A 22,592-nucleotide genomic window follows, 5' to 3' on the forward strand; every position below is an offset into this window, starting at 1 on the left:
CTCTCTTTATCTGAGCTTTAGAAGTCCTCGTCGTGTTGCACAATAAGATGTTTAAGTTCTCACTTTAGTGAAATTCTTACTCTTCAATATCATTGTTTCATTTACTTAGCAGCATATTTTCTTAAAACTACACGGGACAAAAACAACTTTTGATAAAAGAAACAACACCACACACAAAGGCACAAAGCATTTGTACAACAATACAATACTCAGAAACTTTGAAATGCCCACCTAAAACTTTTAACAACATTGGGAAATAGGTCCACAAGGAAGATGGCAGAGAGGCTTTCAACTTGAGCGAATGAGGCCGTGCAAGTAAGCTCCAGTCATGACGAGTGACACCAACGACACAACTCCAGCCGGGATCACTTTCCTCGTCCTTAAGTAACGCGATCCCATCATCCCTGTCAGTGCCACCGACCCCACTGCATAATTAACATCCAAAGAGTTAGATAGACCAGACAGGAGAACCAAGTTACTGCATCCACTGTAACATACTTGAACTTTGGATTCATCATAAGCTGGTTTAAGATTTGCCAAGAATGGACAGGAAGTAAGAGTCTTTAACCAATGCCAATGGAAGATGCTAAGACAGGATTTCTAGGGAGCTCCGTAGATACATAATAGAACAATGCAGCTGATCCTCCTCCTGCGACTAGTGATATTTTGCTTCCGCCTTTCAGGCAACCAATCAACCCACCAGCTGCCACCACAAAAATTGCCATGAGTCAAAGAATCGTATAGATACACAACATTATGACCTAGCAGTCACAGTATAAACTCCAATGATGTGCCAAACCTCACCACCAAATAATAACACGATTTACCACACTCCAGATCTAACACTCGTATTTCAGATGAGAACAAGACAATATAACCAGTTTCTATGATTGAAGTTAACAGCTAACACACTTATCCAGTCACACAACAACACATGCTAAACAACAACCAGACTGGTAACCACGCATTACAAAGCCAGGATAAATAGTTTCGATGACAGTGACAATGATAGAGACGTGAATATCTCGTGAACGTGAAGTCATGGGAACAAAATTATCTAATGGTTCCTTTCGTACACTATCTTACCTTTTGCTATCTGAAGTCCTCGGATTTAGAAGTAAGTATATTTAATTTTTGTAGTTGTCCTTAAAGTTAGTTAACAAGATGCGCATTTCAGAATCTGAATTTATTTTGATGGTATCACTGCTGAACAAAAAAAAAGTCTAGGGTCATTAATCATTATTGGATAACTATTGTTCTCCCTGATCATTGTTCCTAGTTTCTACTTTGTTACTAAAGCGAGCTCTAGTTCCTTAGTATACATTGTTTTCCAATCTCAAAGATGCTAAAGTTCGTAGAAGATACTAGTGGCTGTGAAAAAGACTCTAGAGCAGATTACAGAGGAGCTGATCTTGAGACAGGGAGGGACCTGACTGCAACCCCTTGTCTCGCAATTCATAGTATAGAGATAAACCAAAACAAGAAACGGATCGATATCATATGGGGCAATACAAACAAATATTTGGCAATCCAACAAACTAAGGATCAAAACTAGATTTGTCTTAAGCAAGAAGTGAAGTTGAAGTTCGATGGACCTAGTCAGTGGAGAATTTAACAGAACAGTTCCGAGAAGTAATACCACCAAGAAGCGAAAGAAGCAAGTGTAACCAAAACTCAAAACCTAATTTTGTATTGCTGGATTCGGAAAAAATAATAAGTAGGATCAAATCAACGAGATGATTTGAAGGAAGCGATCGGATTGATACCTCCGAGGAAAGAAGCATAAACAATAGTTAACGTCTGAGACATAGATGATGACTCCATCTTCTTCTTCTTCTTCTTCTTCAGCGACGCCGATGATCTTTGCTTTTCTCTATGGAAAAAAAATTGGAGACGAAGCAAGTCAGTCAGTCAGTCAGTAGTCAAATGAACAAGTCGTCAATCAAGAACGGCGTCATTGACTTGAAAATGACCCTTAGTGGGCCTGGGCCTGGGTCTATTTATCCTTCGCATTGTTTATTTGTTTCTGATACAAACACTCTCAAATTTGGTGAAATTTTGTTATATTTTTGTGTTTTTTTGTTCATTGTGATACCAATAGAATCTCTCTGTCTTGTTTCTCTGTGAATTTCTTTTGTTTATCAACACACAAGACTAGTTTACGTTTGTAGTTTATTGTTCAATATCTTTGTTGACTGTGGTTTCTCTGAGGGTTTCTTAGTAGAATGATATATAAGAGAGAGCAAGGGTGAGAAAGTGAATGCTTTTTTTCTTTTTCTTTTAGTTTGACATGGCTTTTTTTGTAAGACCCATCTTTTATCTATTTGCAGCAATCTCTATGAGGTTCTCTAGTCTCTTCTCTTTTTAATGCCTTGTTAACAACTTAAAGTCTTCACTTAAAAGATGTTAGATTGGTAACAAAGTGATTGTTTTTTACTTTGAAACATTAAAGAAATTACAATAACCATCTGTTCTATCAACCAACGGGTTTTTTTTTCTTTACTCTCAAAGTTTATGAAGGTCGAATATAGAACAAACAAATATTAAAACAAGTTGAAGCTGAACAGGTTTCTAACCACATCCATTCTTACAGCATGACTTAGATACGAATGATCAGTAAATAACTCCTATCATCCAACCAAATCGTCTCTTTTGGTTGGAGTAATTTAGAGATCTTACATGATTTATATATAGTTTTATATAGAAGAATAACAATTCAGAGAGGCACAGGGTAACGGTTGACGCAATCCACCCAGGGATTGTTCCTTGTCGGTTTCTTCACTTTTCTCATTGCCTTCCACACCACACTGTTACACTTAAAACCTGATCCGAATGCAATCTGCCAAACCCTATCTCCTCTACGAACACTTTCCTTGGCTTCCAAGTAAGCCAGCTCGTACCAGATTCCGCTGCTGGAAGTGTTTCCAAACCTGTGAAGTGTCATCCTAGAAGCCTCCATGTTCTCTTCACTCAATCCTAGATTCTTTTGAAGCTCCTCAAGCACTACTTTGCTTGCCGCGTGGAAGCAGAAGTGCTCGAAGGCGAGCTTGTAGTCGGGGATGTATGGCTTGGAGATATCCGAAGAGGACGACTTGGTTCCATTGGTTTTTGCGGTGACGGAAGATGAGAAGGAGGTGGTTGTGGAGGTTTTAGCGGCTGGTGAGAAAGTTCTGCGGAGCAAAGCGGCGAAGAAGAGAAGCTGCTCGGAGAAAGGGAGGACGAGAGGGCCTAAGGTAGTGATGTTGGTCTTGAGAGCTTCACCTCCTACTTCCATTAGGTCTCTACTTATCTTCAAACCCTTGAATCCTTGTTCATCTTCTTCTTGGTACACACTCCTAAAAACCATCCACAAACAATATACAGTAATTAGTTACTAGCTAGGTCATAAGATTGTAAAACGAATAAAATCGATAAGAATGAAACCTGAAGCTACGGTCGTCGGCAGCCTTGTGAGTCCGGACAATGTGCTCGAGACGGTACTTAGCATGGCGGAAGTCACGACGACGGTTAGAGAGCATAACAGCGGAGCAACCCATCCTAAAGAAGCAATTAGGTATAACCATTGACTTGTCACTTCCAACGTACCAGTTATACCCAACCATCTCAGTGCTCACCACCACAGCATAACTGTTAGGGTTAGACTGAAGCATGTCACGAGCAAGATCAACAGCTATGATTCCAGCAGAACATCCCATCCCTCCGAGGTTGTAACTAAGTATGTTCCCTCTCATTTTGTAATGGTTGATCACCATTGCAGACAGTGACGGTGTCGGGTTGAAAATGCTACAGTTAACCACAAGGACTCCGACGTCTTTAGGTTTGACACGTGTCTTCTCGAAGAGCTCGTCTAGTGCTCCGAAGATCACTGTAGACGCTTCTTCACGACCCTCTTTCATCGTTGTTATGTTCTCCGATGAAGAGATGGATCTTGGGACGTACGTTTCGTCGCCTATGCCTGAGGCTTGCAAGATCCTCTTTTTGAAACCGAGTGTCTCTTCGTCGAATTTCCCAGACTTTCTAGCCAGCTCTATGAACTCTTCTTTTGTCACCTAAACCAATCCAAAGCAAAAATAAGTAAACCGGAATTGAATGGACTTTTGTTTGGTTTGGTTCAGCTTCATTTAATTATCAGTCCGGTTCCTATCAATATCCTTTGATTATATTGTAAATAAGATTTTATAAACCAAATTTATACCTTTAGTTACAGAATTTGGCAACATTCATAAACGGAAAAATAATTACTGACCCAACCCATGCAAAGGCACAAATTTGGTTTATTAATGAGGCTTGGTTAGGCATCCCTATATCTATCTATAAACTAATCCATCAAGTTATAATTTCTAAGTGAACCTAGTTTGGACTAATTAATTTCCTCTATTGAAAAAGATTGGGACGTTGACGTACCTTGAGTTCATCGGAGGGCTTGTAACAAGCAAAATCAATGAGGTAAACAGAGCGAGGACGAGACATGAAGTAGACACAAGCGGTTAAGACAAAGACACCAATGAACCCGATGACAGTTGCAAGATCATAGTCCCAAAGTTTCTTCCAAATCTCTTCTCTGCTTAAACTCCCAACCTCAGCGCTAAAAACCAGCACAAGAACCGGTATGGTCGCCAAATAAACCGCATGGTTTATGAGGTAGTGGTAACCAAGTTTCACGTACTTCAAGTTCACGGACTGAAGAAAATCCGGTAGACGTCTCCGGACCCTTACAGAGAACGTTGGTGAGCCAGCGTTAGGACCGGATGGTTCGATCCCACGGTTGACGATCTCGGTCGAGAGTAGATCTTGCTCGTTGGATCTACCCATTTCCTCTTCTTCTTTTTTTGTCCTAGGTTGGTTTATGTGAGTGAGATCTATAGGTTGATGAAGTGTATATCTTATAAGGAGTTGTGTTGGCAAAAATAGTAAATATGAATTTGTGTAGTTATATGAGAGTAATGGTAATATTGTGGGGATTGGGTTTGGTGGCTGGTGAGAGGGTAGTTAATGTCGCCAACTACTTGTACTGGTCGTAGTTGGAGTGAGTTATGTCACTCTTAATTCCTCCGTTCTATAAGGTGTAGGTTTGGATCTTATGTTTTCATTTAGTACATTTTTTTATACTAACAAGGAGCTAAATGCTGACCACTTTTTTTGACCACTATTTTATTGAATTAAGCAAGTAGGTTTGGTTAAAAACCGACAGGTTTGTGGAAAACTTTGGTTTTGTTTTTGTTTAGAACATGATAGCAAGACAATGAAATAAATTCGGAAGCTAAGATTGTTCTCAACTCTTAAACTGTTTGCTTGATATGTTATATACTCCCTCCATTTCAAAATATAAAATGTTTTAACTAAAGCACACAAATTAAAAAGTCTTTACTTTTAACAAGTTCAACCAATCGGAAACAATATGATCACTGGTCCAAATGACACTTAAATTTTGCCATATCTATAAACTATATATAAAATGGAGTTGTCCTAATTGCGATTTTTCTTACTTCATTCCATCAAACTAGCTTTGGTGCGGTGTTTGTTGCAGCAGGGTTAGTACTTAGTAACATATATAAATCTCTATTGATCTCTTGTGCTGGGATGGTAGATTTGGTTTAAATCTGAAGGTTCATTGTATCATTGCATCAGGATGGTCTTTAGATCAAAGAGTAAAGCCCGTTCAGTTGCATTAAAGAGTAAATGGGAACCCCCACCATGAGTCAAACCCTAACACCGTGGGAGAACTCAAGGTGAGATGATGTTTCCAAGTCTCAAGGGTAAATAATTCTCGAACCTATTCAAATTTTTGTTTCCAACTCCACAATAAATACCAATTCCAAATAAGGAATAAAATTACTTACACTAAAGTGACTCTCCTGCCTGCTCAGTGTCTAGATGGCAGTCTCCCACATTATGTTGCAGTATTCATAGAGAGATGGGTTAGCTCACGTATATGTGGATAACAACTTGTAACCTACTAACCTCTTTAAAAGAAAATGACTACATACGAGTGGCATAAAAACGTTATACTGACTAAATTGTTCTGTAAATATATATGTTTGAATTTGTCGTATATGAGACGACGTCAAAAACATTATATATATATATACAATTTTCATTATATTAAAAAGCAGAATTATGCATGTGACTTAGCAAGGACAAACACATGCCCAAATGAGGTTCTTTAAGTGTGTGTGTTCTATATGGTTGCGTTACAAACGAAAAAAAAGGGAAAAAATTAATTGAATGGTGACATCCAATATATACTGCAAAAGAAATAAGATAAAAAATTTATTATTATTATATAGTATCATCTTAAAAACACGAAACATTTCTTATAGATCTTATCGGGTAAACATCGGTTGTCAAAAATTATTATATAATATAACCCCACAAACGAGGTACGTTCGACAACATAAATATTTTCTAAATATGTAAATTTGATATGTGATCAAAAATTTGTTAGTTTAAACTTGAAAGGGAAAAAAGGGTAGCTGTCATAAGAAGTTGCTAAGACGTATGGGAATTTATAACGTTGACGAGAGAGTTGAGGATGATGTTGAGATGTAAATTATGATGATATCTAACTTATGGCTGTCCTCTTTAATGAGTCAAATGGCTGATGCATTTTACGGGAAGTAGTTGAAGCAACAACTCTTATCATTATTGCACATTATTTCCTATTTCTAGACGTTTTTTTTTTTGTCTTTTTTTGTAATGAAATTATAATTTTAGATCAGTTAGGTCTTTTTGGACGATGAATTTCGTGGGTCATAAGCCCAAATACAATGACACAGTGAATAAACTTTACCAAAATAATGTGGAAACACGTACGTGCATGCTTGAGTTCGTTCCAAGAAGAAGCTGGGTCTATATATATACTATATATATATATATAGTGCAAGAGAAGATGATCAGGTGAGGTACGAATATACTAAATCTCCGGTTAGTTTGTTTGTTGCAAATATCAGAGAAGATTATCGAACCAAATCAACCAATCTTTAAGATACAACACCAAACTCAATAGTTTTTCTTACTTACAATTGAAGATAAGATTATCTAACCGGCTTTGTGTATAAAAACGGGGTTATTTTGTTCTACCCGGCTTTGTGTATCCAAAATACATTATACCTTTGCCCTGAACCGTATTCTAATGAAATTAACCCTTTAAGATGAAAAAGTACATATCCAACCTTAATCAGCGAGTCAAGGTTCTAACTTCCCTTGACTTTTATTACAATACATTTATGAACAGAGTCAACCCATAAAATAAAGATGTAGTAAACTGTGGCCCTTCTATATCAAATATATATACCTAAAATACAATTGGATGAGGATGATACAAAGAAAAAGTTACAAATAAGAATCTTTAGTGAGCCACCAAATTAAGTGAGGTTTATTGGTTAGCGACTTAAATTGATTTGGAAGTCTAATAAAAAAGCATTTATCATTTATTATTAAATAACTAGGTAATATCCCGCGCATATGCGCGGGATTTTGTATGAGTTATGTAAATTCATTTTAGGTTATAATAGTTATAAAATTATGAGAATTTTCTGAGAATATTATTTTAATAAAAAAATTTCAAATGCTATTTCTGAAGAGTGGTATTCAAAAAGATGTATTTTTTGAAATATTTCCTAAAAATACATATATAACAAACAAATTTCATAAATGTCAATAATACACTTTATTTATTCAAATCATACAATATCAAGATATACCAGCTATTTAAAAAATACTGTTAATGATAAAAATAGAAATTTACTATGATATTCAAAATTTACCTAAAAAAATTTAATAATTAAATTGCATAATTATTTTTTAAAGTATCAATTAAATATATTTCCTATAAAATTATATGAAATGCAATAAAAATCCCAAAGATTAAATTAACTTTTAATATCTTTTTAATTTAAGCTATATTGCTAGGTTAAATTCTAATAATTTTCTCTTTGTAGTAAAATTTTGAAAATAGAATATCAAAATTTTTTATATATAGAAAATCATTAAATTACAAAATTATGAATTAAATAAACATTAGAATGATCTTTACATAAGTATATTTTGGGTCACAAAAATTAAATATAATGATGAGTATACCAAAAAATGTACTACAAATTTTTTTTAGAGGTAAAAGAGAGTTAACAAATTTGATTTAATAATTCTATTATAATAGTTTATTATAACAAATTTTTTTTTTGAGATATAGTGGAAGAGGATGAGAGAATGAAAGAATGAGAGAATAAGAGAATGAGTATTTATATGAAGAAAAATGATAAAAAAATATATTTAGAAAAATGAGAGTTACAATTCTAATTTATTATTTGTTTTAATACAATTGAGTGGAGAAATATATAGTTAATGCATAATTTATATGATTTCAATGTTATATTAATATGTGAGTTAAATGTCAAGATTAAATGTTTTTAAATTTGTGATTTAATATAAATAAATATTTTAATTTGTTTTGACTTAAGGAAAAGGAATACCAAGGGGCTTAAAATTTTAACTTACACATGATTTGGTTGTTTTGTTGATATAAACTCAACAATCACACATAATTTTTCAAATTGAAAATATTACTTTTGAAGTGACAAACTAAATTAGTTTTCCTTATAAAATTGTATGAACTTCAATCCAAAGATTTTTTAAAACCCCAAGGAGAACTTCTATCTTTTTGGTTATGTTTTTTGTTTTTCACTCATTAATTTAATTTATAGTGCTAGATTTCATATTATTGGTTTCATCTTTGGAGGATTTAGTTAAATGGTATTAAATTATATTGTTTTCTATATTTCATTTCCAGTTAAATATGATTTCTTTTTCAGATCTTTTTTTCATTTTTCTTAAATCACAAAGACCAAATTTTTTTTTAATTGAAGTTCTTTTTGTTTTCAAAAACCTCAAATTTTAAATAAAATAAATATCATATTGATCTTTACATATTTATCTATTGGATCACAAAACAAAATAGACTTTATAAATAGAGTTTATAGACTTTATAAATAGATAATTGTATTGATCTTTAAATATTATTATATTGATCTTTATAACTTATTAAAAATGATACATGAATATGTGAGATAATCATCAGAGTACATAATAGAGAATTAGAGATGAATCTTTTCAACTTCATGACTTATTGTGTGGTGAATATTGTAGAAGAGTATGAAAAATAATAACTTATTAGATGTTAATCTAATATAGGCAATGGAGATAAACCTTTTAAAACATTAAAGAAAACAATGTAAGATTTACATATCATACAAACTCAATGATATTTGAATTGATTTTTTTAACTCATACAACAACAATAACAAAAAACACAAAAAAAAAGATATATAGTGGAAAAGGATGAGAGAATGAAAGAATGTTAAACTAAGAGAATAAGAAAATAAGTATTTATAAGGAGAGAAGTGATAGAAAATTACATTTAGAACAATAGGAGTTACAATTCTCATTTATTATTTGTTTAAATACAATTGAGTGGAGAAATAAAGTTAATGCATAATTTATGTGACTTCAATTTTGTATAAAAATGTGAGTAAAATGTGAAGATTAAATGTTTTTTAATTTGTGATTTAATATATTTTTTTTTGTTAAAGTTGAATTGCCAAGTAGACCAATAATGAGAGAGTGAAACCTTACTTTTATGTATATGATGATAAATATGAATAGATTAGATAGACAAGAAATATAAAAGAAATATTTTATTTTTATATAAATAAAATAAAAATTAAAAAAATGTTAAATATATATAATACTTTCTGAATTAAAATATAGAATCAAACTCTTACAACACATATGAGATATAACAACATTTTGATATTGGTGGGATATGAAGAGAGAATGATTACTTATAAGATGATAATTCAAGTTAGATAATGTAGATGAATCGTTAAAAATAAAAACAATGTAAAACATATATATCATGCAGTCTCTAAAATCAATATTTTACAATGATATTTCATTTGGTTTTTTGTAACCCATACAACAAAAATAAGAAATCAAAAACAAAAAAAATGATTTGAGGTATTATGGAAGAAAATGAGAGAATTGGAAGAGAATGAGAGAATATGAAAATGTGAAAGTAAAAGAATGCTAATATGAGAGAATGTTATTTATATGATAAGAATTGATGCAAGTTACAAAAGAAAAGTGACTGCATAATTATAATTTATTATGTTTGAATAAAATTGAGTGGTGGAATATGATTAATGCATAATTTATTTTATTTCAGTTATAATTTTATTTTAATGTGTGAGTTATAAATATTTGTGTTAATTGGATCTTAAATATTGTTGAAAGCAATTAAATAATTAGGAAGTAAATAAAAAATAAATAAATAAAAAAACATTAAATGACAATAAATCAATAAGGAGAGACCAAAACCTTACTTTTATATATATGATTTCAAAACACAATAATTGATATCCGAAGGTTTCATAAACGGAATCTAACAAATTTGAAAGTGTTTTAAAATAAATTGTGTATGTAGGGGGTGGGGGGTGGGGGGAGTGTCATATCAATTAACAAACCATCCTAGGCCAGAAGGAATGTCAAAATTATTTAAACAAATGGCTGAGGTTCAAAAACACATTTTGTGACCTTAGCCATTCGTTACCGTAAACAAAATGAGTTTTTGAACCACTAATTTGGATCATCTTCGTATCAAGTTCAGTAGTATCGTCATGGTATGTTGGACTCATAGTTGTAAGTAAGTGCATCTATATTCGTCCGTCAAATTCTTTGTCAAGTCCTTTAGTATCGTCATGATCCTGTCATATTGATACTCTAATTGCCTCTCGAGTTGTTATTCCAAGTTCAGTTTACTTGGGGTGGTTAATCGCTTTATTATGATCTGTTTGTTTTTGTGGTTTGGAGTTTTTGTTTATTTTTCTATTTATCTTTGGTGTATATTTTGTTTGGTCTTTTAGATTCGAAGGTTTGTAATATTTAACCGCTTGTTACCAATTATAACAATAATTAATTTTTTGTTTTAACTTATTTCAAATGTCTTAAACGAGATTACTAATCTAACCATTTTGAAAAATTAATCTTAATCTTTCAGCCGTCAGATTTAAATGGTTTTCGATTAACTAAACGCAAAACACTAACCTACTAAATCAAATCCCAAAATCACACCCCCTCTTTTCTTATTAATCCAATTCTTAGGTTTTCTATACACATTACAAAAGCATATTAAAAATTAATTATAACTGCACATTTTTTTTTGTGATTTATCATTTTCTGTAATTCTAAACCAATAGTATTCTTTTTTTTTTTTTTTGAAATTTATAATTTACCATTAATAAACCTAATAAAAATGTATAGAAAACTGAAAAAAACTATATCTTTAAAAAGTTGAATTAGTTATTAATGACAAATAGAGGGAGTAATGGATTTAAATTTTAAAATTAAACAGAAACTTGTAAAAATTCGAAAGCCCAATAACAAAATAGTGAAAAATAGATTTGAGGGAGAAAGGTGTGGGACGCATCATCCATCACACACCAAATCAGTGTTCTTTCTCCTGAGAGTCTCTTTCAAGCTCTCTCTCTTTCTCATAAAGGCAATGCTTCTCTGATTCCGCCATTTTTGCTAATCAATTCAAAGCTGAGTAACCCACACCCACTGATTGCTATTTCCGTGTGAAGAAGACATGGCGCCGGCAGCTGCTGACGCGGAGCGATGGTGCGTTGTCACCGGTGGTAGAGGATTCGCGGCGAGGCATCTCGTTGAAATGCTCGTACGCTACGAGATGTTCAGCGTCCGTATCGCTGATTTGGCTCCGGCGATAACGCTTGATCCTCAGGAAGAGCACGGAGTTCTCGACGAAGGTTTGAGATCTGGTCGTGTTCAGTATATCTCCGCTGATCTTCGAGATAAATCTCAAGTCGTCAAAGGTTCTTCATCTCAAATCATGGATTATTATTATTATTATTGTTATTCGAGTTTGAGATCTATGAATTGTTTTTGTAATTACCTGTTCCCATTAGCTTTTCAGGGAGCTGAGGTGGTGTTTCACATGGCAGCTCCAGATTCTTCTATGAACAATCACCAGCTTCAGTATTCCGTGAATGTTCAAGGTTTAATAGAAACTTCAATCTTGCACTTTTTTTTTTTTTTTCTCTGTCAAATGCTCTTGTGTTTATTATGTTGCATTGGTTTGGGGTTTTTAATCTACAGGGACACAAAATGTAATTGATGCTTGTGTTGATGTTGGAGTAGAGAGGCTTATTTACACTAGCTCTCCTAGTGTTGTGTTTGATGGTGTTCATGGTATTTTGAATGGTAGTGAATCAATGGCTTACCCATCCAAGGTATTTTAATTAAACTTAATTGCATGTCTTTAAGTTTTCTTCTACTGGTGCCCTTGACCCTTGATGTTTTCTCTTTCTATTTTCGTAACTTGCACTGGATATTCTAAATGATTCTATGCTTCTTTTGGAGTATGCTTATTAATAAATCTTCGTATTCTCAGCACAATGACTCATATTCGGCAACTAAAGCTGAAGGAGAAGAATTGATCATGAAGGCGAATGGCAGAAATGGACTACTCACTTGTTGCATACGTCCAAGCAGTATTTTTGGTCCCGGTGATAGATTATTGGTTCCCTCACTTGTTGCTGCTGCTAGGGCTGGGAAATCTAAGGTTGGCATGGTTTTCTTTGTCTTTTGATTTTCCCCTCTATCTGCTGTCTACCTTCTTTTTTACCTTTCTTCTTCTCTCTTCTCGTGATGCTTTTGTTATTCTCACGAAGGCAGCTGCCCTTTATTGACATATTACTCTATGCTAGACATTTTGTTGATAGCTCTATATGATGAAGTTTTCTCAGAAGTTGGATGATTGACTCTCTGGTAAACACTTGTTGATTCACAGAGAATAGAGAGAAAAAAAATATACCGTAAAAGCAATAGAAAGAGAATAATTTATGTTTGTTTTCCGTAGAATTATGGGTTTTGAATTCACAAAGTTTGTTAAATTGAAGCTGTAAGCTACAAATCTAGAGGACTGAACTTTCTATATGTCCGGACATTATTAATATGTGGGATTTTATTTGGAAAGTTAAACTAGGTGGCATAGATGCAATGGTAAGTAGCCTAACACGAGATACAATTAATGATTAGGAAAACAAAGTTCGTATGAGTACTTGATATATGATTTCAGGGAGGGTTCCCGGTTGCGCAGTGCGATATTCCTTCCTATTTAAGTCATATGGCTTTGCTAAGAAAAAGATCTCTATCTGGCATTATTTTTTTAGGTTTCTACCATCCATGTGCATTGGAATGGTGTGCTGCTAGATAAGATCTGCTTTATATGATCAGGGATCTCTCTAGATGAATTTAATAGGTTACGATGCATTGTTGGCTTTGATTTTCTTTGGCATAAAATCTTTCATAGATTGTATATTTAATACAACTATTTTTTTTGGTTCTTTAATGTCCAGTTTATTATAGGTGATGGGAATAATCTCTATGATTTCACTTACGTTGAGAATGTTGCTCATGCCCATGTTTGTGCTGAGCGTGCTCTAGCTTCAGGAGGAGATGTTTCTACAAAAGCTGCAGGACAGGTATTTCTTTACATGCTGCAGTTTTCTAAGGTGGAGTTTGGTGTCAGTTGTATCTCATTTTATTTATGATATCAATAGTTTTCTAGCTCTAAATGTTTGAGATGAATGTCGTCATTTGGTGAACCGGAGTGAACTAAGGAAGACATATTCATGTATGCTGTTTAGGCATGTTTAAAGCATCAGAAACGTTTTAGACAAACCATGAAATCTGAGACAGATACTATGTTCACTCTAATATTATGTGAACTTTCAGAGAGACTTGCTGGTTTTCGCTTGACATTATTTTTCTTTTCTGTTGTATTTAGCTGTGATAGATCCGCTTGAGTTGTTTGCCAACCTCTTCAAAGAAGATGATCTATTTATTTTCTTCTTCTATTTTAATTAAAATTAAATCCCTTGTATATAAAATTAGTTAAGCCGTATAATCAAATGATATTCTATTTATGATGTTGTCGGACAATTTTGTAGTTGTAGGCTGACCTGACATATAGTGGATTTACAGGCATATTTCATCACCAACATGGAGCCAATTAAATTTTGGGAATTTATGTCACAGCTTCTTGAGGGACTTGGCTATGAGAGGTAATATTTTTTCCCTTTTTTAGCTGACACATTTTTCTGCTTTATATTTGGAAGATCTTTCCATACACATCCTAGTTTCATTTTATATATGTTCTGGCATGGATATTGAGTGGAGCTTGACTTGACCTTCTGGTTGAAGTAGTATCTAATTAAGTGTGCTTATGAGTAACTTTTGATGTAAGAAAATGGTGGTATAAATTTTTTTAGAAAACAATAGTTTACAGAAATGCTATTCCGGTTCAATAGAATAAATCAATAAAACAGTGTCCAGTGTGATCTTGATTTTTTTTTGCTGACCTTCAATATCGGATATTTCAAAAGAATTGGGTATATTTAATGTTTTCTGCTTACATTTTTGTGCGTGACAAGTTTTTCTGATTTCATGTAAACCATTTTCTTTGGGATAGTAGTTTCTGACATTTCAAAAGCTTTTGGCGGCTTACTTATCTAGGAAAGAATGCACTGTACAAAAGCTAAACCGTTTACTGCTCTTCTAATTTATTATATTTTGCAGGCCAAGCATAAAGATCCCTGCGTTTGTCATGATGCCGATTGCACATCTGGTTGAACTGACATATAAAATGTTGGGACCATATGGGATGAAAGTACCACAACTAACACCTTCAAGAGTTCGGCTACTCTCGTGCAGCAGAACTTTTGATTCTATGAAAGCAAAGGACCGGCTAGGCTATGCTCCTGTGGTGCCACTTCAGGTTAGACATTATTTGATTTGAAACAGAAATGTATTTTGCATCTCTAGTTCATACCTACTGGGTCTGGATGCAGCGTACGATGCATGGCTATATATGAAGCCTTATCATTTTTGTTTAATGCATGCCTTGATGGTCCTGCAGGAAGGTATACGGAGGACAATAGACTCATTCTCTCACCTGACAGCTGCAAGTCAATCTAAAAGAGAAGGTCCATCCAAGGCTTCTAGGATCCTTGGACGTGGAAAGGGTATGGCCATTCATTTAGTATGCTTGTCCTCTCAGCTGATTGTCTCTCACTTGATAAGACCGGCAGTGTTTCATTTTAAAATGAATTACTGGATAATTTCCTTCTATATTAAAATCTTGAGACAATTTCAACATCTGCACGGCTCTCCTGAAAATGATGGTGTTTAAGTTGCTAGCTACCATATTATTGTGAAGATGCTTAGGATGTTGGTATGACTAAGATATATATTTTCCATTTTTGAAAAATCTACCGTGGTGTTGATTCATTTGTTACAACATGATTTGCAGTTGCTGATACACTTCTCTGGAAGGACTTAAAGCAAACTCTCACTGCCATATTCATTCTAATTAGTATATATTATAACTTTGTTGCAACTGGGTCTACCGTCGTGACTGCTCTTTCAAAGGCTCTACTGGTAGCATCAGTATTTTTGTTCCTCCATGGCATGCTTCCAGAGAAAATGTAAGATTCCTGAAATGCCAACTTTTGATAAAGTTTCACTGTACGTGCAGTACTATGAACTACCTGAACCTAGTTCTTTGATAGTGGAAACTAGAAGGTATAATGTTCACTATAATATCTTCAGTTTCCATAACACATAATTTTATCATCATGTTCATGTGAATCCCAGTAGAAGGGAAAGATGCATGCCAAGCATTCTTGAAACACTGTGTCTTGTGCATTTCAATCAGGAACAAATAAAATAAGCATATGCTGTCTATGTAGTTTATGAACAACTGAATATAGATGCTTATTTTGCAGATTTGGTTATACAGTTGAAAAGATTCCTGCTTCAAAGTTTCACCTCTCGAAAGACTCGTCACGTGACCTCTCATTGTCAGTGATCTCGTCATGGAACACCACTGTAAAAGGTTTAAGATCTCTTTGCCAGGGGAATGATTGGAGCTTATTTTTCAAGGTATTTTACCCCTAGAACTCGTTATCTCCCAGTCTAACGAATTCTCGATACCAACCTGAAGCAGAAATGAGGACAATAATCAGTCGCAAAACTCATCCTTGTTAGTAATATTGTAACACTGGTTTGGTGTTTCTAATGTCATAGGTGGTCTTCGTTTTGTTAGCATTGAGTTTCGCTGGAGCCATTTCTCTTCAAAGCATATTTGTTATAGGTACTCTATCTCTCTGTCTAGTTTTACGACATGCCAAAACTATTGTTTTCCCTTGACGTATGAATTATAATTCATCAACAATAACTAGTTCTTTTGTTGTTGTTGTGGTTCTGCTCAGGACTTCCCATTGCCTTTATTGCTTTTGTCGTGTACGAAAAGAAGGAACAAGAGATCGACTCAATATTTTTGAGTTTAAAATCGTTCGTATGCAAGCAGAAATCCGATGTGTATGAGAAACTGTTTGAAAGCAAGAAACATGACTAAGAATCCTGTTCTCTCTGCGCAGCATTTGTAATATTCCTTTTGTTTCCAGCGACCTGTTACTCTGGTATGAGCATTTTTTCAGGTATTATTGCCAAATCTTTCTTTCACTCATATCCTGTGGTCTTTGTTTACATGCGTATTAAGCCCCGCTCTTTGTCCTTCAACGTGAAAGTATCATTTTCGCTGTTGAAAGTCGAATGAATCTGTGAAAATAAAGAGAGAAAAAAAGATAGTGGCAAGGCCTATAAAGTCTAGTGGCTCGAGGTCGAGGGGTACTTGCTTATCTGCTAAAAGCTAATGTTTTCGATCAGTGCCTTTAAATATAGAATCAAATGACCGAATATTAAGGTGAAAAACAGCTTTAACATAAAACCAAATGGCAGAGGAGTAGAAAAAACCAACTTTATGAAGATTAAGGGTCAGAATGGTGACCGCGGTTTTGATTGTGTGGGGAAAGTGGCTTTAGAATGCGGTACGTATCAACTGCGGTACAAGCGGTTTGTGAGACAAGTGCGGTTTATACAAAATAAGCGGTACATAATGATATTTGATTGGTGAAAAAACTATTTGCAGTTCAGTATTAATGGTAAAAAAAGAAAAGCGGTGCGGATTACATATATTATAAATAAATTTATTAATAATTAGTATGTTTGTATATTATTGTATGTTATGAATTAATAATAAAAATAATTATATTTATAAACCTTAAATACTATAGTTGATCAAAAAGTTTTTTTTTTGACATATAACCGAACCGAACCGGAAACCGAATTACCAAATTAATTTCGCCGATCGGTTTGTTGATCCTCTCACAGATGCTGCTGAAAACCGAACATCTCGGTTTAATCGGTTCGGTTCTCTCGGTTCTGACCGAACACCCATGACTTATTAATAGTTGATGGCATAACAAAGTCAACCACCAATAGTCTACGATGAAGTCTACTTAAGCAAACCCTAAATCAAATAATTTTAACCTAATCAGCCTTTCTTCCCTTAATTTGACTCGTTTATATGTAAATTTATTTTATTCCATTGCAGGAAGACTATGTGGTTATTATTTGGTCAATAGGATTATCAAATTATTTTTTATAATTTTTTAATTAAAATTTAAACTATAATTAAGGAGTAGACATATTTTTATGTCTTCTAGTTGACGTCAATTGGAATTGACTTTAAATAAATCTAAGTAGACTTCTTCTGGGTTAAATCTGTCATTTCGGCTTTTGTTTTTTGTTTGGCCGTAAGGGAGTCAACTATAATTTCACCACCCTTAGTGGTTATGTTTTTCGAATATCGAATATGGAGTTTACGATTTCATTCAAATGCAAATAAAGGTACAAAAAATGCAATTGTCTCTAGGAAGTTTGTAATAAATATCAGCATTGAACATAATTCTATCGTTGATTCAAGCGACATAGTTTTTGAGTTTATGGGAGGCTAAAACAATCTGGTACAAGAACGGATTGACTTGTCAATGTGATATGGGAGAAGTCATGAGTGATGAATCAAGTGTCTTTTTTAACATGTACTAGATTCGGATGTGCATGTATGTACGAGGTTAATTTAAAAAACTAAGTTTGCTATTAAATTTGGAATATATTAAATATGTGTGGAATTAACGTTCATAATCCAAACTTGTACCAATGAAGTATTCAATTTGTTTTTATTTGGTTTAAACAATAAGAATTATCATTTTTTTTGTTATCAGCAAAAACACAAAAAAAAATAGTAAGAGAAATGTGATATGTCTATTTCGGAACAGAAAACCCGTCTTGTCTTGTAAACTATCAAACCAGATAAAATCCGCCAAAAAGATTTTTTAAACTGGACGAAGTATGACATTTAACATGTATAACGTATAACATACCCATAAATATATATATATATATTATATTTTACCAAAAATTATATCTTTAAAAATTACCCATTTATATAAATATATATAATGTAATTTTTACAACAAATTGTATCTTAAAAAAATACCCATTTTCATAATTTTATTTTCAAAAATATTTAGCTAACCATTATGTTTTTAGAATTGGTCGACCACTCTAATTTATATAATTTTAATTAGAAAAAGCCCTACATATAAGAGTTTTGGTGTGATGAAATAATAACAATGCGACTATGCGAGTGAAAATACAAATAACTTAAAAAAAAATAACGAGAAAGCATTTTAGGGGTCGGGTCCAGTCCCAATTATTATTATTTTGAATCACAACAGAAGAGTTGTCATTTGCAAGAAGAAGTGGTCATTGTGGTGGGAGTTTGAATAAGAGTAGAGCAGAGTGGTCTCATCCTCCAAATTTGGAATCACGCCGATAAAGCCAAAATAAAATACCCCACGGAAAAGTTCCGACAACACCAAAGTAACCCATCTTCTTCTTTTTTTCCCCCACTCCGAGGATTCTAAAGCATAAAAGCACCATTTTGTCCACAATCACTATACCCTAAAAAAAAAAACCCGTCTTTGAATCCTTTTCATGCTTCCTCTTACATTCCCCGATTTCTTTTTTCCCCTCTGAGAAAAGTGGCTTCCTTTTGATTTTGATTCTTCTTTTTAGTCTTTCTGCAATGATTCCGTATTTTGAATTAAGGGTTTATAAGAAAGCAGAGATTGAAGAGTTTGGTTTGTCCATAAACTATCGCAATGGGTGCTCTCAGATTAAGAAATGTTGGTCTGATTGATTCAAAGGGTTGTTCTAAGTTGTTCCCTGTTTCACAATCTCCTCCTTACCCTCCTCCAATGTCTCATTCCGATGGACCTTTCTCTTCTCTTGTCATTTGTGTCACTGGTTTATCCAAAGGTAGCGACTTTGTCAATCTCGATCAGGCAGAAAGTTTGAATTTTTATGTTCACCAATCTTCAAATTACATAACTTGGCTACTCTTAGGTGCTGCTGTGATTCATAACTTTGGTTTTATGTTTAACAAATTGGGCTTTGATGTGATGATATGTCATTTTTGCTTTGGGTTTTTTTTCTTGCAGATGCGAGAAAACAAGTGAAGGAAGCGGCAAAGAGACTAGGAGGCGAGTACAGTCCTCACCTGCACCTGCGATGCACTCATTTAGTAGTCCAGATATCCTTTTTTCTCATTCCTGTTGATCTAATTTGTAGTGTTTTGCTTTTCATTTCTGTACTTCGAAAGCGTTTCTTTAGATAATAGTTTCTTATCATTTGGTTACATTTTTTATGGTGCTTTATGTGATGCTTAACGAAAACTTACAGCTCTTGTGGACGTAAGTTTGAGCACACCTTGAAACATGGGGCAAGAAAAGGTCTCTTTGTTGTTACAATTGGCTGGTTTGTAGATAGCGTCAAGAGGAATCGTAAGTTTTTATCCATCTTTAAATTATTTCCTCAGTGATTTATAGGTTAGCCAGTGAGTTAGTATCATATATTTGACCATTCAGTTTTGCTGGTAACTGCCTCAGTTTAAAAGCAGTACAAATTTGTGAAAGCTTTGCTAGCATATTCATGGACCCTTGACTATTGACTCTTTCAACTTTTATGTTAGAGGAATAATAACCTTCTTGTAGTCATCAGTCCTACATTCGCCTTCTCCTAGTTTACTAGAGATATTCTGTGATCTTTCATCAACATGATATTAAAATAGTCTGAAATCTGAATAGCCTCAGTTTTGTTATTAGTGTATTAAACTCAATTGGAACAAATTTACTTTGGAAAAGAGAGCTCTTGGATATTCTAAATAAGTTAAAAGGTTATGTGTGTCTGAAGTTGAAGCTGACCTTGTTATTTTGTAATGTTGTAGTCAGGATGAGCGAATCACTTTACAATGTTAAACAACTTGGACAAAATTGCGAAAAGGTGGATGATCTGAGCCGGGTATTTGATCTCGAACCTATTTGTCGTCCTAGGCAAATTCAGCAAGCTGTACATTTTGGCACATCAACGAAGAACTACCAAGTATCTTCTACTGGAACAGAGTCTGGCACTAGTGTAGACATGACTCTTGCTGACCACTGCATGTATGTTGATTCAGACATTTCAGATGAACTCCGGCTTAAGGTAATTCATCTCATTGTGTGCTTTCAACTTGTTGGCCAGATTGCAGTCTTTTCTGTAAGCCTCTTTAAATAGAATGTGGTCTGTTTAGGTGTTAAAGGTTGCTGGAGAGCAAGGAGCAAAGGCCATTGATTCATGGTTTATTGCTTGCAATGCAAGTCTTGTTGTGTGTGAAGGTGCTTCTATCCAGAGATATCTTGGCCATGCCAAAACTATTGTCTCAGTGAGTTCTTCTTTATGTCATTGTTCTAGAATTATAAAGCATTCACCAGAAGGTGTACTTCCGTTTCTTTTGATTCTCTATGAAAATGTGGCGAATTTTATACTCAATCCCATGTAAATGCTTCTTGATTGCTCTGTTACTTTGTCATACAGTTGAGCAGAAAGAGCTAGATGAGAAAGATCAATTCGAATTGATTAACAGTTTTGTTTCATGATGACTTGAACATGCTTGCTATCGTTTGTTTATTTGCACCAGCCGCTATGGGTTCTGAAAACAGTGGAAAAAAATCGACAAAGACTTGTTCATATGTCACCTGATTTAGCCAGACAGTTAGGATTAATGCTTGAAAACTTTGAAGATGGCGCTACAAAGGAGGTACTTTAGTTTTTCATGTGGTGTAATTTATTACTGTCTTTCCAAGTAATCCTCCATTATCTATCTTAAGTGAGAGTAATTGCCACCATTCTGTATAAAATGTCACAGAAAACTTGTGAGGAAGGTAATCCTCAAGATGCTACGAAATTCAAAAGTAAATCAAAACAACAAAGGAAAGAGACTGTAAATATAGCTAAAACCGGGGTTAGGAGACGTCGTACTCGCCACATGCAGGTAACTGATGATCTTGTTTACTTCCTTAAGTCTGAAATTGTCCTTGACGATTTTCTTTCAGCTGATAATGTAAATTTTTAATGCCTTTTCTCTTGTTGAATGTCTCAGACTTGTCAAAACCCAATAAGACGCATAACACAGAACAGCCTGCTGGAGAATATTTGCTGGACAATATCTGAAGCAGCTTCAACTGCCACTATTTTCACTGATTCTTGCAGCAGCAGTGGTTACATCAGTGAACCCCAGCCTTCTGTTCTACAAGAAGAGAAAGACAATGGGTTAGATCCAGTGGCTTCTTTTTCAAACTCAACCAGAGCACTCACCGAGATGTACGGTTTTGCTCTTCTCTTTTTCTTCATTTTTTTTGTTTTTGCATGTTTCATGATTCCAGTGATAACCTACTGCTATCTATTGCTACAACTGTTGCATTTGAGGAGATATCTCACCGTGGTCAACTATATTTTATTGTTGTTCTGGGTGTTCTTTTGAAGTGAAAAGATGGAAGTGATATTTAAAGACAGCTTCCTGACAATTCTATTTCCAACTGATCGGTTCTCGGAGATGGGACCTTCTTCACGGACCTATTTCAGTGATAATGGTTTTACGTGCTTGCAAATCTTAGACCATATCCACAGATTTTATCAGGTATAACTATCTTTCATGTTTCAGCAATTCAAATGGTCAATTCCTTCGTTTTCAGTTCCTTTTAGTTGCTATATAGGTGGTGGTGGAGTAAGTTTTTTGTTATAAATTTAGGTAGCTAAATGGCTGAAAAGGGGAGTCTCCAGAATCAATCTCTTCATCTTAGTTAGGAATATATGAGTGCATTACTATTTAAACTTTCTCTGTTGAATCAGTCTGATCAGATGTGTTTATGATTCTAGGCCCATGTTCCGTTTAGTTTCAGAATAACCAGATGCTTCTTCCTTGTATGTATTGGATTCTTCAGGAGAACTTGCAGGATCATGAAATAGAGGTTGCGATTCACACAGACTCGAGGCACGCTGACCGTCTCAGAACAGTATATTGCAGCAAAGAGACATCAGATGAAGGTGCATTGGTTTTCGCAAGAATAGAGTTACTGGGAAGCAGGAAAATTTTCGAAATGCTTAAGCGTGTGAATGGAGAGAACAACAGTAATGTTTATGAGCTCATGATTAGAGCTTGATTTTTTTTCTTTGACAATACAAAATGAGAACAAGCTATTAAAGTACAAAATTTTTACGTTTTGACTCAG

The 22,592-nt window shown here is 34.2% G+C and overlaps 4 protein-coding genes across 7 annotated transcripts; 2 read left to right on the top strand and 2 right to left on the bottom strand.

Annotated features, from left to right (window-relative positions):
- Positions 1-76: 76 nt before the first annotated feature.
- Positions 77-1,940, bottom strand: LOC104703151 (protein FATTY ACID EXPORT 7-like). Its single transcript, XM_010419104.2, has 3 exons — positions 1,767-1,940; positions 569-703; positions 77-425 (listed from the first exon to the last, which is right to left on the bottom strand). Exons 1-3 carry the CDS (start codon positions 1,822-1,824, stop codon positions 289-291), a joined length of 330 nt encoding a protein of 109 aa, XP_010417406.1. The 5' UTR covers positions 1,825-1,940; the 3' UTR covers positions 77-288.
- A 529-nt stretch (positions 1,941-2,469) lies between these two features.
- Positions 2,470-5,092, bottom strand: LOC104752256 (3-ketoacyl-CoA synthase 10). Its single transcript, XM_010419107.3, has 3 exons — positions 4,405-5,092; positions 3,424-4,049; positions 2,470-3,335 (listed from the first exon to the last, which is right to left on the bottom strand). The coding sequence occupies exons 1-3, from the start codon at positions 4,810-4,812 to the stop codon at positions 2,717-2,719; spliced, it is 1,653 nt and encodes a 550-aa protein (XP_010417409.1). The 5' UTR covers positions 4,813-5,092; the 3' UTR covers positions 2,470-2,716.
- Positions 5,093-11,421: 6,329 nt separating this feature from the next.
- LOC104703154 (3beta-hydroxysteroid-dehydrogenase/decarboxylase) lies at positions 11,422-16,606 on the top strand. Of its 4 annotated transcripts, none has more exons than XM_010419108.3 (12): positions 11,422-11,888; positions 11,982-12,071; positions 12,172-12,305; positions 12,467-12,637; positions 13,434-13,559; positions 14,062-14,141; positions 14,656-14,854; positions 14,996-15,101; positions 15,389-15,563; positions 15,864-16,020; positions 16,165-16,231; positions 16,350-16,606. In XM_010419108.3, exons 1-12 carry the CDS (start codon positions 11,645-11,647, stop codon positions 16,493-16,495), a joined length of 1,695 nt encoding a protein of 564 aa, XP_010417410.2. In that variant the 5' UTR covers positions 11,422-11,644; the 3' UTR covers positions 16,496-16,606. The 4 variants fall into 4 exon arrangements, 3 of the variants coding, with proteins under 3 accessions (XP_010417410.2, XP_010417411.2, XP_087315876.1); XM_010419109.2 differs by having other exon boundaries at positions 11,453-11,888; positions 11,990-12,071; XR_015562573.1 differs by having other exon boundaries at positions 11,468-11,888; positions 14,051-14,141.
- Positions 16,607-18,751: 2,145 nt separating this feature from the next.
- Positions 18,752-22,592, top strand: LOC104703155 (uncharacterized). The gene is made up of 10 exons (XM_010419110.3): positions 18,752-19,302; positions 19,485-19,576; positions 19,724-19,826; positions 20,270-20,526; positions 20,615-20,746; positions 21,002-21,121; positions 21,230-21,355; positions 21,464-21,684; positions 21,847-22,000; positions 22,305-22,592. Exons 1-10 carry the CDS (start codon positions 19,146-19,148, stop codon positions 22,521-22,523), a joined length of 1,581 nt encoding a protein of 526 aa, XP_010417412.1. The 5' UTR covers positions 18,752-19,145; the 3' UTR covers positions 22,524-22,592.

The sequence above is a fragment of the Camelina sativa genome, chromosome 7 (assembly GCF_030686135.1).
Source record: "Camelina sativa cultivar CO46 ecotype springtype chromosome 7, ASM3068613v1".
In the NCBI taxonomy this organism is placed as follows: Eukaryota; Viridiplantae; Streptophyta; class Magnoliopsida; order Brassicales; family Brassicaceae; genus Camelina; species Camelina sativa.

Coding starts and splice junctions, on each gene's coding strand:
- LOC104703151 (XM_010419104.2), bottom strand. CDS start 1,824: ATGGAGTCATCATCTATGTCTCAGACGTTAACTATTGTTTATGCTTCT. Junction 704..1,766: donor TTATGCTTCTTTCCTCGGAG/GTATCAATCCGA, acceptor TTGTGGTGGCAG/CTGGTGGGTTGATTGGTTGC. Junction 426..568: donor AGCATCTTCCATTGGCATTG/GTTAAAGACTCT, acceptor TTAATTATGCAG/TGGGGTCGGTGGCACTGACA.
- LOC104752256 (XM_010419107.3), bottom strand. CDS start 4,812: ATGGGTAGATCCAACGAGCAAGATCTACTCTCGACCGAGATCGTCAAC. Junction 4,050..4,404: donor AGCCCTCCGATGAACTCAAG/GTACGTCAACGT, acceptor GGATTGGTTTAG/GTGACAAAAGAAGAGTTCAT. Junction 3,336..3,423: donor GCCGACGACCGTAGCTTCAG/GTTTCATTCTTA, acceptor GATGGTTTTTAG/GAGTGTGTACCAAGAAGAAG.
- LOC104703154 (XM_010419108.3), top strand. CDS start 11,645: ATGGCGCCGGCAGCTGCTGACGCGGAGCGATGGTGCGTTGTCACCGGT. Junction 15,102..15,388: donor GATCCTTGGACGTGGAAAGG/GTATGGCCATTC, acceptor CATGATTTGCAG/TTGCTGATACACTTCTCTGG. Junction 16,021..16,164: donor ATTGGAGCTTATTTTTCAAG/GTATTTTACCCC, acceptor CTAATGTCATAG/GTGGTCTTCGTTTTGTTAGC.
- LOC104703155 (XM_010419110.3), top strand. CDS start 19,146: ATGGGTGCTCTCAGATTAAGAAATGTTGGTCTGATTGATTCAAAGGGT. Junction 20,747..21,001: donor ATGCCAAAACTATTGTCTCA/GTGAGTTCTTCT, acceptor TATTTGCACCAG/CCGCTATGGGTTCTGAAAAC. Junction 21,122..21,229: donor AAGATGGCGCTACAAAGGAG/GTACTTTAGTTT, acceptor AAAATGTCACAG/AAAACTTGTGAGGAAGGTAA.